The sequence below is a fragment of the Pagrus pagrus genome, assembly GCF_965226575.1.
Source record: "Pagrus pagrus genome assembly, chromosome: 4".
NCBI classification, from domain to species: domain Eukaryota; kingdom Metazoa; phylum Chordata; class Actinopteri; order Spariformes; family Sparidae; genus Pagrus; species Pagrus pagrus.
Window position 1 is genome coordinate 18488824 of NC_140188.1, and position 13350 is coordinate 18502173.

The following is a 13350-nucleotide window of genomic DNA, read 5'->3' on the forward strand; positions in this document are numbered from 1 at the left end:
TCATACTCGAGTGTTGGCAAATATATATATGGATTATTTATTTTACTGTTTCATTTATCCTTCTCTTGCTTCATCACGTGCTTTGCTCCATGGGAAAAAACCCTGTGCAGTTTTTGCTGATATATTTCTGCACCTTTACCTGGCTGTTTTATCACCTTAGCTCTATGGGACTCATCTTTGTCCAAGAAGAGACTGATATCTGCTTACACACCCTCCCTAGAGAGGGAGGTAGAGATCAGACCCACTATTTTAAAAAGCAGGATCTGGTTTCTTTGTCCGTCCATCTCTGCCACGCGGTCTCCAGCTAATTAGAATACAAAGATGCCAGCGGCAGCCGTCTGGCCTCTGGCTGCTGGCCCTGCATTTCAAAGGTTGATGCCGTGCCTCAGGGTACACAAGTGGTTCCACTCTAGTTCTCAGTGTTACGCTGCTTTTTCAGAGCTTGGCTGATGTGTAAGGTGAAGCTGCCCTTGAGCACCGGCGAGGGAAATGCCTTCCTAATCTCTTGTTCATAACCTCAAAGTGACATTTCCACTTGGCAGAGTGTTGACACTCCTTTCTTCACATTCACTGCTCACAAGTTCATCATGGCTGACCGACTCTGGAATATATTGGTAAAAATGCCCTGCACACGTGTATTTAATGCATGACAATTCTCTTGTGTGTGTCTGACATGGTTTGTGCAGAAAAAAGTATAACTACCACATTAAAATGTGTTAGTAGTAGTAGAGTCCAGTTGACTCAGGATAATGAACTGCAACAAAATTGCCCATAAGACATCGTTACAAGTACAAGTACAATAAAATCAAAGCAGACTAGATTCCTGCATTTTAAATCAACCCATCTTGCTCCTGTTTCAATATATATATTTAATTACAAGCTTTATTTTATTTTAAATGTATATTTTATTCTTATTATCGTGGCTTGGCTCTATTCTCTTGCTTGTCACCTCTCCTGTGTTTCATTTTCAGTTCATGCACTTACAACACAAACATTTTTATCCAGTGCACTAGATAAAAATGTGCTGTGGATGCTAAGAAATTGGGGCCAAAAACTTTAACCCTTGCCGGCCCTGCTCATTTACCCTGCAAATGAACCTGCATGGCTATCACCCAACGCTCATAAAAGATAATTTTATGAGACTGTTTTGTAAAACAAGATGGAGCAGAGTGTTGTGTTCGTGTTGGGGAGGGCAGCCATGGTCTCCTGTCTGACCAGCTGTTGTTTTGTACACCAAACAGAGCGTGCTGTTAAGACGACGAAGGGATCCCACTGGCCAGCGGCTCAGCATGGCACAGTAATTACTGAGATGGCTGAGGACAGGTGAGGGCTTCATTACACAACCCACGCTGGCACACACTGATGCACACGCACAAACACATACAAAGATGTCCACCCAGAGGGGCTGCAGAGTCATTAATCTGGCTTTAGAGGAAGTCATACCGAGGCAGACGCTGCACCAAAACAATACACAGATACATAAATTACAATCTAGCAACATGTTTTTAACTGATCACCATCTGTTAAAAACATGTTGGTTTTGTTTTGTTGACAAGGATGCATAAGAAGTAAGCCAACCAGCCTGACAATACTTTTTCATTCGTTAATGCAAGATTATCCTCAGTTGCCAGAATCTGAGTGGAGTCTGATGATGGATGGATGAAATGGATGAAAAGTGGAATGGCAAAAAGTCTCCCCTTACAACCTTACATTTTTATCCCTTAGTATCAAGTTAGCAGGGCCTATAGATTGATCCCTGGAGCATTTTGTCTGTCTTTTGTTGGGAGATTAGGAAGGCATGCAGCACGGATTTACCATCAGGGTTTAGGTCCCGTATAATGGAGCCACAGGGCAAAACACTGGATGGCAGTATGGGCTCTGATACTAAGAGAGATGGGTAGTTCAGAAGAGGGAAGAGAAGGACCGCTTGCACAGAGGAGCAAGTGTAATAATCCTGTCATTAGTTTAATATTACCACAGCAGACAATATGTCCCTGCTGATATTATTTGGGAAATCACACGCTCTGTCCTTGGATTGGAACAAAGAGAGGCTATTGAAGTCATGTTTAAAGATTGGATTTGTTCAAAATGATATGCAAAGTACAAGATAGATGGATTTATTTTATTTTAGTTTTTTAGTTTTTAAAGCATTAATCTTTTCCATGAATGGGCGACTGTATCCAGAATTTTTATCTGGGATTATCCGTAAATCCTGTGAACTCTGCTCATTAATTTCTCTCGAAGACAGAGGTCCAATTTTTAAGGTCAGGAAAGATATTTCTTAAGTTAATAACGTACATTTGATTGCCGATATTTTAAGTTCTGATGAAGTCTGACCCTCTATTCATGTGATATTCCCGAGGAAAGAACACATTCTGTTCTGCTGTCCAGTATAAGTGAGTGAAAAGTGTTTCTTGTTAATCCTCAAGGTGTGAAAATAATTTAGCAGGTTTTTATTGTTTCAGTTCTTGTTTCTGGCTGACCACTCTGACTGGCTTCCGTTTGGCTTTGGTGAAAGAAAGAAAGAAAGAAAGAAAGAAAGAAAGAAAGAGGAAAGAATGCAACAAAGAAGTGCAATAGGTGTTTTTTTTTTGGCTGCACTAATACATTTTATGTATCCTACAAAATGCACCGATTTCCATTTTTCACAAGGATACTGTAAATGTGACAAGCAAACAACTATAACTAAAAAAAATGCAATAATCATAAAAACCTACAAATCTACAAAGTGGCTTTAATCAGAGTGCTCTCAAACCAAAAGTAGTCAGGCTGCTGTAGCTGAACATTGGGAGGCGACTCTTCAGGAACTATCGGTGTTTAATGCTTCTTGTCGCACCCGGACCAAATAAAATGACGTACCATGGATCCCAGTGTGGAAAACAACGTGAAGGCCGTCAGGAGGAGTAAAGAGGAGAAGAAAGTTCTCAAAAAACAAATTAAAGCCAGCCACACTTTGCTGAAACATGAAGGCATCAGAACAACATCGCAGCCAACCAAGGTAACAGAACATAACCGTTTATAAACAGGAAGTGGCAGCTGTCAGAGAAGAGAGCTAGCTAACAGACCTTCTTCTACTTCTTCTAGAAATCTACTTAATCTATAATGTTTTTAATGGCGTTTAATAGCTGCAAGAGGAGCCCAATGCGGAGTTGATTTTTAGCTCGTGTAAGTTTAATATGAGTTTATTAAATAAAGAAGGCACGCTGGTAGTTAGCTTGGTAGCTAGCACTTTCATTCCCAGGTTCAGCTTTATGATTAACTCATATCTGCTGATTTCAGCCATGTAATAGTTTAATAATGGTAGTTCAGGCTCTGTCGGGGACTTTGTCATTTGCTGTCTTATAAGTGGGATTAATTTCCTGAAAAAGTAAAGGAATGGAAATGTATATGGAAATCTGAAAAGAATGAAAAACAAACTGGCACTTTCTCTAAAGTTTGTACATGTACAGTGTATTGTAGTGTAGTAATCAGTAACAGCCCAGTTACTGTCAGGTTTATGTTTACTTGGCTTCTCAACTGTGGAAAATAAAGTTCACATTTCTTTTTATTTACTTGTCTATTAATGCCCTGATATTTTTATATTTTATGGTATTGACAGAGGTTACTTGTTAATTCATACCTGCAAATCAATAATAATCGTGATGTAACACATGATAATTTATCAGGAAACAGTCCAAGTATTTTTGCTTTTAATACTTTAGCTGATAATGGCTCACATTTATACTTTAACATAAGAACACTTATGAAGGCAGGACTTTTACTTGTAAATAAGTACTTTTGCATTGTTTGTTTAAAGGCGCACTACGTAGTTTTGGAGAAGAAATTCAAACTCAGAATTTTTATATTTATAATATTAATGTAGTGATAATACAAACTCAGGAATATTTATTTTTTCCATAACTGAATAAACAAGCTGTTCTCAGAGGAAAATAAGGTCCCCAGAACGCTGTTTGAAGCTAGAAAGGTGGCGGGGTCCGCCACATATAAGCAAAGTAAAACGGTGTGAAACTGTGTTGTCCTTTTAAGGTCAGTTTGTTTATTCAGTCATGAAAACGAAGAGAGTTTGATTATTGAGATGTTTAGGCATAAAAAAAATCAGTCAGTGAAGATCTTTCTCTAATTTCTTCCCCAAAATGACATAATGCACCTTTAAGTAAAGGTTTTGAGTACTTCTTCCATCACTGTAATACCACTGTTTTTCGTTTTGTTTTGTTTTTTGTCAATTTCTGGGTAAAATTGGAACAAGTATGGAGGTAGTCATCCAACTAAAAGGGTCTTGCAGACATGCTGGTGAAAAGGAAAGGCCACAATAAACAGTTATTGGTTGGACAGGGGATCAAATGACAAGGGGTGTGGAAGTGTATAATTAAGAATTTAAAGTTGACATGAATAAAAGTTTCGTCAGAGCCATTGTGTAAAAAACAAAGTTACATACGTTGACTAAGGTGTTGAGTGTTGGATGGCTGTAAAGTGTTCAGCAGTTGTTCATTCTGCTGGTGTATTACAGAATACAGTGGTGATGTCCCTGGTTTGAACCTTAGGTCTACAGTCAGGATGAACAGCTTTCTGTGTGGTGAAACTAGTCTGCATAAAATCAACCAGTCTGCCCGTTTCCTCTGCAGAGTTTGGTGGTGGCTAATGGCGGCCTGGGGAACGGCGTCAGTCGAGAGGAGCTGTCTGCCGTCCTGAAAGAGATGGGAGAGCTGGAGACGCTGATCATGCACCCTCACAAGCCCTACGCCTTTGTCACATACAGGTGCTGCACGAACAACACTGTATTAGTTATTTTCAGCATTAAAACCTCTCTGGAAGATTCTGGTTTACAGCTCACACTGTTGTTATTGTCATTCCAGATCTGAAGAGTGTTCTCGGAAAGCCCACATCCACCTGAATGGGGAAAAGCTGCAATGTGGAGAGAACAGTGTCACACTCTACCTCAGTTTTGTTGATTCAGGTACTTGGTTTGAACACCGACACACACAGACACAAGTATAATTTACTCTAAGAACTGCTATAAACATCTGAAACATTGTTTACCTTACATTTTAACAGTAAGTTGAATAAGTAAAGCCAGTAAAGTGATCCTTGTGCTGTATGTTCTGCTTATGTGTGTGCAGTAACCTGTGAAGAGGAGGCGTCCGTTCCCTTGCCAGAGGGATTAGTCCTGGTGGAAGATTTTGTGTCTCCAGAGGAAGAGGCTCTGCTCCTCGCTGCCATTGATTGGTCCTCTGCTAGCGATGATATCACTGGTGAGGGGCTGCATAAAAGCAGAAATACCATAGTGTAGAAATGATGCAAGTAAAAGTCCTGCATTCAAAATCTCACATAAGTAATTGTACAAGAATCATGAATAATCATAATAAAGTTTTTTTCTTTATCGTTTTATTGTACAAAACTTTTCAATTCACAGAAGAAATGCAACAAATTGAACCTGATCTTCTGATGTCTTTTAGCTCAAAAAGCCCTGAAACACAGACGAGTCAAACATTACGGCTTTGAGTTTCGTTACGACAACAACAACGTGGATAAGGACAGACCTTTGCCTGCAGGTGAGCTTAACGTTTTCCTTACAATCAGTTTTTATTCGGCTCATATTTTCATAGATTTGTCCATTATTCCATCACTTGCAATAACATTTTCCTCACTGATTGCAGTGCTTAGATATTCAGGCTCTGTTTGCAGTGCTGTGCTGTTCTCAACATTGTCTTTTTATAAACTGTGAGTAGGAGTTGCTGAAAATCACTTCACTGCTTATTGTCAGAGAATTATCATCTATTAATAATTTCTGGGCTCCGCTGGGTAATTTAGAAAAGATTTCTCAGTATTTGGATTTTTGCTTATAACTATATTTTTGAGAGTGTGCGATAAGATAAGTGCATCATGACTGCTTCTCATTGCACAAAACGTCCCATCATTAGAAAATTATCAAGATCGTGTGTGTGTGTGTCCAGGTATCCCTCAGGAGTGTCTACCTGTTCTGGAGCGGTGTGTGAAGAACAAACACATCAACATCATGCCGGACCAGCTGACTGTCAACCAGTATGAGTCCGGACAAGGTCAGTTACTCCAGCTACGTCGCTAATGACTCACGTTATCACATACAGCCTCGGAAAAACTACGATAATTAAACTTAGATACGTTTCACATGTCATCATTAATGCTATTCAAACATGACACACCACATGTGGAGAAAATGAGAAAAAATCAAGTGTTTACACACCATGAACTCATCACAGAAATATCAACGATTTCACCTACAAGGGGCTCAATATCTAATCATATTAAGTTTAATCTTGTGTGCTAAGACAGAGTTTTAAGGGAGCTTTACCAGAGAGCTCTACCACAAAAAGGTAAAAATACAGTAAGATACTTTAGTTCTCACAGGCTGTAGCTACTCTGCATGTAGAGAAGAAGTCAAGTAAAAGATTTTAAAACTAAAAGCACGTCTTTTTTTTCAGACCCAGCTACTGAGCTGTGGTTACTAAAACTACGCAGTTGAATTTTCTAACCAAATAGTTGCACACGGTTAGGTTTTATTGACTCTTACCACAAGGTGGCAGCAGACGCTTTCCAGCATGCATCGATGAGGGAAGATGAGTCTTGTTGGTCGTTTATTAATAGATTTACAGTTTTGGTAAATCTTTAAAGGCTGAACGGATTTTGATAAAGGAATTTCTTAATAATGCGCAAAGTCAAATCTATTATTGAATTGGGTCCATCAGATTCTGCTCTAACTATTTTAATTCTACATGTTTATAATACTTTCAGGTATTCCTCCTCACGTGGACACTCACTCTGCCTTCGAGGACACCATCATGTCACTGAGCCTGGGGGCGCAGGTACCAAGTCGATCCATTTTGTGATTTAAATCAGCTCTAGCGTACATTCTGCGGATAACGCAGACAGTGTTGGTCTGAGGAAAACGGTTTTCATATTGTAGCTTAAACGACGATACAAAGTTAAACGCTGTTCTAAAACGTGTTTTCAGACACTTGTCTTTGTGTTTGGGTTCAGTGTCCTTGTGATTTGGCAGAGAACATTTTGTCACCTTGCATGTAGCCACATCTCATTCTTCCCTCTCTGACACACTTTTATACATACTGTCATAATCTCTTGCTCACTGTGGCCTTCAACTTTATTACAGTACGAACTTTTAGTGCATCATTAAATCTCTCTTTCTGCCGACTTGATTTCAGAGTCTCCAATAGGTGAAAGCTAACCAAACTGACTCAGTTGTCGCAGATTGAAACAGACGTAAACTTTGCGTTTGCAGAGAGAAGAGAGAGAGACTGATGAATAGTCCTGTGGTAAAGCGTTGTGCAGCTGCCGGCATCACCATCGATTTAGTCACATTCCACCGGTTTCATCGATCGACTAATAGTGCTCAGATGGGAACAGCACAGTCCTGCCTGTCTCGTGTGTGTGTTTCCGTACGTGTGTGTGTGTGTGTGTGTGTGTGTGTGTATGTGTGTCAGAGTTTTCAGTTATGGTTTCAGGCAAATATCTGATCATTTGCTGGTGCTGCATGGCTCTCACAATCATGCACAAATACTTATCTGTCTTTCTCTCTCTCTCTCTCTCTCTCTCACACACACACACACACACACACACATACACACACTCACACGCCTCTACTTCACAAAATCCAATTTTACCGCTGTCAGAAGTTGGAGAGATGCAGTTTGAAATTGTGTAGATGTAATTTCCCAGCAGAGCTCATGCCGTTATGCGCTGTAAGGAAACATTAGGATCAAACACCAACACTGGGGTTGAAATGCTTCGGCTGGTTGTTACGGAGATATATGTGTGTGTGTGTGTGTGTGTGTGTGTGTGTGTGTGTGTGTGTTCTGTGTAATGTCACAAAAGAAAAAATTAAAGATGTTTTTTCATATTATATTTATTGGTGATGTTTCAGGTCTGTAGAGAACATTTGCTGCCAGACAGGAAGTGAAACAAGCATCTGTTCAGTCACTAATTCAGTACAGTCCTTCTGTAATTCTGCATGAATGATACCTATGAATGGAGTTTTAGCATCAGTACTGGATTGGGAGGATCCAAAATATTTTTGTCAGCATGTTTTTGTTTATTGTAGGATCCTCATTAGAAGCACATGGACATAAAATACTCAAGAAAGTAAAAAAAGTGTTTCTTTTCTCTATTCCTACTTATGTGAACAAACAGATGTAAACACAACAGGCGATATCAAGCTCAGCAAAACTTATCACTGTCATGGAAATGCATCAATAGGTCGATGAGATATGTACGATAAGTCGATAACACAATTATTATAAAAAACAACTGTCCTGTTTTTAATAGAGAGATGAATGGTCGTACTCGGTTACCTGTCGTCCATCTGAAAGGTCTAAATGTTTAAATGCATGTGTGTGTTTTTAATTTCAGACGGTGATGGAGTTCCGTCACCCTGACGGTCGTCTCGTACCCGTCGTGTTGCCTGGACGGAGCCTCCTGGTGATGAAGGGAGAGAGCAGATACCTCTGGACACATGGGTGAGCTCTTGTCATTCGCTTTGGGTGGATTGACAGAGGAGTGACGGCTCATTTATTCCTCTATTCCATTGTAGGCGAGCACAGAACTGAAGGATTTACTGCCTTTTATCTCGGCTTCATGCTGTATTTTGTACAATAGTGTCTGTCTGTGGACTTTTCTTCACAATTTAATCCCTTCACACATGAAGATAAAACCAGTGACGGTACAATAACTGTACAGATTAGTTAGTCTCATGTCTCCTCTCAGGATTACTCCTCGGAAGTTTGACACGGTGCCAGCCTGCGACCCACAATCCTCTGCTCTTACACCGCCAGACATCAGGACCCACAGCAACCTCACCTTGAGCAAGAGGGGCACCCGCACTTCTTTCACTTTCCGCAAGATCAGACATGAACCCTGCCGCTGTGGTGAGGATCTTAACCTGCTGTCACATTACCACGAGTGTCTGACTGATATCTGACAACATCAGTGCTTCAGCTGAACGTAAGGCTCTCTCTCTCCAGCCTTCCCCTCTGCCTGCGACAGTCGGGGAGCTCCCTCAGCATCTCCGCCGTCTCCCCCGTCGCTGCCTCGTTGCCACGACGACGCTGCCCAACTAGAGGAGGAGTATGTTCACCGGGTGTACGACGCCATCGCCTCCCACTTCAGCAGCACTCGCCACTCCCCTTGGCCTCGCGTTTGCCACTTCTTGTCCTCACTCCCGCCCGGCAGCGTGCTGGCTGATGTGGGCTGCGGAAATGGGAAATACCTCGGTGTCAACACAGAGGTGATTGCTGTGAGTATTACCACCATGTGTGTCATTCTGCGATGCTTTAGTGATCCCTGTAGGGAAATTTCCTTTTCCACTCAATGTTTTATTGCGACTGCTTCTCGGAGTGTCATCTCTTTAAAGTGCCAAAAGTCATTTATGTACAGAAACTCTCAAAACTGCACACCGTTTCAATACAGTCTACAAACCAGCAGTAGCTTAGACAGACAGTGAATCTGCCGCTAACTTCTCAGGTACAAGTAAGAAGCTGCGATAGATTCAGAAGGACAAGGTGGCAGAGACCTTTGACAGACCAGTTAGATCCAGATGAGCCTAATAACTGTAGATAAACTGCATTACTTGGTCAAGGCCATACATCTCGTCATCTGACACATCATCTGGTCTTTCTTGCAAATCACAGCAAAGACTGAAATATACTTTAGAATTAGTTCAACATTTTGGGAAATATGTTTATTTGTTTTCTTTCCCAGAGTGAGAGGAGAAGACTGAGACAAATGAAAACATAATTGCAAGTATTACATTCCATTTCTGCCAATAGATCCCCCTAAATCCCACACACTGGACTTTTAATAAAGTCTCTATTGTGGATCCACATAAGAAAATCTGTTTACTTACTTAACCTCAGAGTGTGAGTCTGACTGGTTATGTGGTTAAAGTCATATGGTTCACTAGAAGGTAAATGTCTAGAATAAAACTAAAATCAGTCAGTAGCAAGATTGTTTGTAAGTTTTCTCAAGTTACATTTAAAAATGAGCTAAATAAACTACAGTAAGACGTTTAAGGATGATATCCTCGTGTTGAGGCGTGTGTTGCTCTCTCTCTGATCTTCTGCTGGTTGCCATTGTTTGCATTAGCTCAGTTTCCATGGCAATATCCTAAATTTTCTGTTTACGTATGCACACAGAGATATTCATGTTTGGGATTTAGAAGCGCGTGTAAGCAGCTTATCCTGACTCAGACCGTAACCGTGATAAATCATTACCGAGGACAGCGTGATCACGTCGGTCACACAGCCACTTTTGAAGTTAAATCTGCTGTTTTTCGAAAGAAGTTTGTCTCATTCCTCTCCCTCTGCACTTTCTGTTTCCTTCTCTGTATTCCCCCTCCACCTCTTCCCTTCCCTCTCACCGCAGATTAACACTGTTAAACTTCCCGGTTTTAATTGAAATGAAAAAGCTTGTGTGTTTGCGTGTCAGTAACGGATTGAGTGTGTAGTGTTTCTCACCGTCTTTTATCACCCCTGTCTCTTTTGGGAGGATTAGGCTTGATTGAATTGCTCCCTGAGACAGAATGTGTTGAAAATTGTTATTACTGTCATAAAACCCCTCCCTCCTTTCTGCTCTTCCTTTTCCATTTATTCCCATCTTCCCTACTCTCTACTTTAATCCTCATTGTTTAACTCCTCTGTTTGTCTGTCACGTCTTTCATTTCCCCCAATTCTCTGTACATAATCACCCTGCCACTATCCTCCTTCCACTATCCATCCTGTGTGTTTTGCTCACACTTGATTCCTTTTTTATTGTTTTCCCATTCTGTCTCTGTCCTTTTTCCTCATCTTACTGTGTTCAGGAAACATTAGGGGTCGATTTTGTATAATACCATTGATTGTGTGTGTTTTGTCACTTTTCAGGTTGGTTGTGACCGTAGCAGCGCTCTGATCCAGATCTGTGCAGAGAGGGGGTTCCAGGCTTTTGTATCCGATGCTCTCAGTGTCCCGCTGCGTACAGCCTCCTGTGACGCCTGTATCTCTATCGCTGTCATTCACCACTTTTCCACACAGGTACGCAGAACACACACACACCGTTTAAACAATCACACAAAAGACTTCTCTGGAGAAAACGCTCAGCTGTCGCTTGCTATCTTAAACGTACTACAAGGAGCTTTTAACCGGTTGTGAAACAGCAATACTGATGCCTCTATATGACCTACATAAGCAATCAGTGACATCAACGAGAGGATTGGCTGTTTCTGCATAGTTACTGTAGTTATTCTTAATGTCCGTCACCTGCTCGCATTCTGACTCACCTAGGCTGGATAAGTCATAAAAATAAAACTAGTCTTTAATGCAGAGTGCTGAAGTTGAATTGACGAGTCTTGCAGCCTGAGAAGAGAAGATGCTCTGCGGTCATCATCATCTTTTGTCCACAGGGTCCGCCAGAATCACAGAAAAATTAAACTTCCTTGTAGTAGCTTTAAAAAAGGGCCATCTTTTGTTTCTGGTGTTTTCAAATTCCCTTTCCAACTCTGCAGTCTGTTTTCCAACATCAACAGCATCACAGTCATAATATAGTTTATTATTTCACTCCATGAAAACGTAAAATGTATTATTAGACTGATTCTCCTCACCATCACAAGCATTGAGATTCAGTGGCAAAGCAAACACAGATTTAAGCAAATGTCTACCCCTTGGTTAGTTACTGAGTTCATGATGTTAACTCAAGGTTAAGAAATGGTCAGATAAATAATTTGTGTTTGTGTGTGTGTTGTAGGAGCGTCGGCTGGCAGCAGTGAGGGAGCTGGTGAGACTTTTGAAGCCTGGAGGTCGAGCTCTCATCTACGTCTGGGCTTTTGAACAAGAGCACAACAAGCAGAGGTCCAAGTACCTCAAAGAGCAGAACAAAGAGCAGAACAAAGAGCAGAACAAAGAGCATCTTGAGAACCACAGCCCCACTAACAACGCATCTGAAGACAGCCACGGGCCTGTAGACAACATACAAGATGTTAGCAAAGTGACTGATGGCAAGCTTAGTGTTCACACCAACCGTACGTCCTTCAACACCCAGGACTTGTTGGTTCCCTGGCACCTGAAAGAAGGGAAGAGACGAGGGGAGGAGGAATCAGGAGAAGGCGTTAAGAAGGAGAAAAGGAAAGAGAAGTCCAAAAAGACTTCAGGAAACTCCTGCTCAGCTGATAGTTTGAGTTCTTCAACCAAATCAGACTGTAACTCCGATCCCTGCCCAGGTTTTGACTCTGACATGACTTCTGGATCGGTTCAGGACACCAGTGATGCCACACACAGCCCAGACTCTAAACCCAGTCCAAGTGATGACTCTGCTCATACCTCCACTTCTGCTCCAAAGGCTGAAAGCAGCCCGGTGCCTGTTTTTCACCGCTATTACCACGTGTTCCAGCAGGGGGAGCTGGAGCTGCTGTGTGGTCAGGTAGCTGGAGTCGAGGTGCAGAGCAGCTACCATGACCAGGGAAACTGGTGCGTTATATTAGAGAAGGACTCAATAGAGATGAACTGACACACTAATTTATAGTTATTTAGCTACAAATACATCATTGAACAAGAGAGTTAATGTATGTGATATAAAACAAAATTAAATGATCCTTTATTTGTGCCATGAAATAAATGTTGAAACAAAATGTCTGCCATTGTTGTGCTCTTACTTCTTGCACCATCATCTGGTCAAAAACTTGAAATGTTTAGGTTTAAAAGCCAACTCTGGTCAAATGTTAGACCTGGATAGCTTTCACTTGTTTTATCTATTTTGGTTTATTGATTGGGAAAACAAGTGCTGGAAAGTTTTGACAGTCCCGCTGCAGTAAAATCCCTGTCTATCTGAATAAACCTGGACGTAGTTTGAAGAGGATGCTGGTTATGAGCATCTCTTACTGCTTCTTGTTCAAACAAGGCTCTGCAACATTTAACAGTACATCACTAAGAATAATCTTTGCCTCTTCCCCTGCCTTTGACCTCAGTCTGCCCTGAATTCACTGAGCTGTATGTAAGCTATAAACTGTGTGTGTGCCCGACCTTTTCAAGTTAAAGGGCCACCGTGCAACGTGGCGTTTCAGGCTGTGGGAGATTTGTTCACATTCAAGAGTGCAGAGTGTTTTTTCTCTCTCTCTCTGTGTTTGACAGAGGTAGCACGTCATGGTGGTACATTATGTTCCAAACCATGTATTTGCCTCCTTGAACCTTTAATCTAAGTTCAATTTAGATTTAGAAATCTAAAATTTACAGTTGGAAATTGCTTCTGCTTAAAATGTGATGTTTTGTGCTGTTGCTAATGGCCTTTAGTGTCGGATTAACTGTATTTCAATTTAGATTTGGTATAATGTAGAAT

At 41.1% G+C, this 13350-nt stretch overlaps 1 protein-coding gene across 1 annotated transcript; it reads left to right on the plus strand.

The window, feature by feature from the left end:
- The first annotated feature begins 2823 nt into the window (after positions 1 to 2823).
- On the plus strand, positions 2824 to 12650 carry alkbh8 (alkB homolog 8, tRNA methyltransferase). The gene is made up of 12 exons (XM_084351172.1): positions 2824 to 2998; positions 4623 to 4756; positions 4854 to 4954; positions 5118 to 5249; positions 5454 to 5549; positions 5952 to 6056; positions 6769 to 6839; positions 8401 to 8507; positions 8755 to 8915; positions 9012 to 9283; positions 10908 to 11057; positions 11767 to 12650. The coding sequence occupies exons 1-12, from the start codon at positions 2861 to 2863 to the stop codon at positions 12523 to 12525; spliced, it is 2226 nt and encodes a 741-aa protein (XP_084207298.1). The 5' UTR covers positions 2824 to 2860; the 3' UTR covers positions 12526 to 12650.
- Positions 12651 to 13350: the final 700 nt, after the last annotated feature.

Coding starts and splice junctions, on each gene's coding strand:
- alkbh8 (XM_084351172.1), top strand. CDS start 2,861: ATGGATCCCAGTGTGGAAAACAACGTGAAGGCCGTCAGGAGGAGTAAA. Junction 5,550..5,951: donor GGACAGACCTTTGCCTGCAG/GTGAGCTTAACG, acceptor GTGTGTGTCCAG/GTATCCCTCAGGAGTGTCTA. Junction 6,057..6,768: donor CCAGTATGAGTCCGGACAAG/GTCAGTTACTCC, acceptor TAATACTTTCAG/GTATTCCTCCTCACGTGGAC.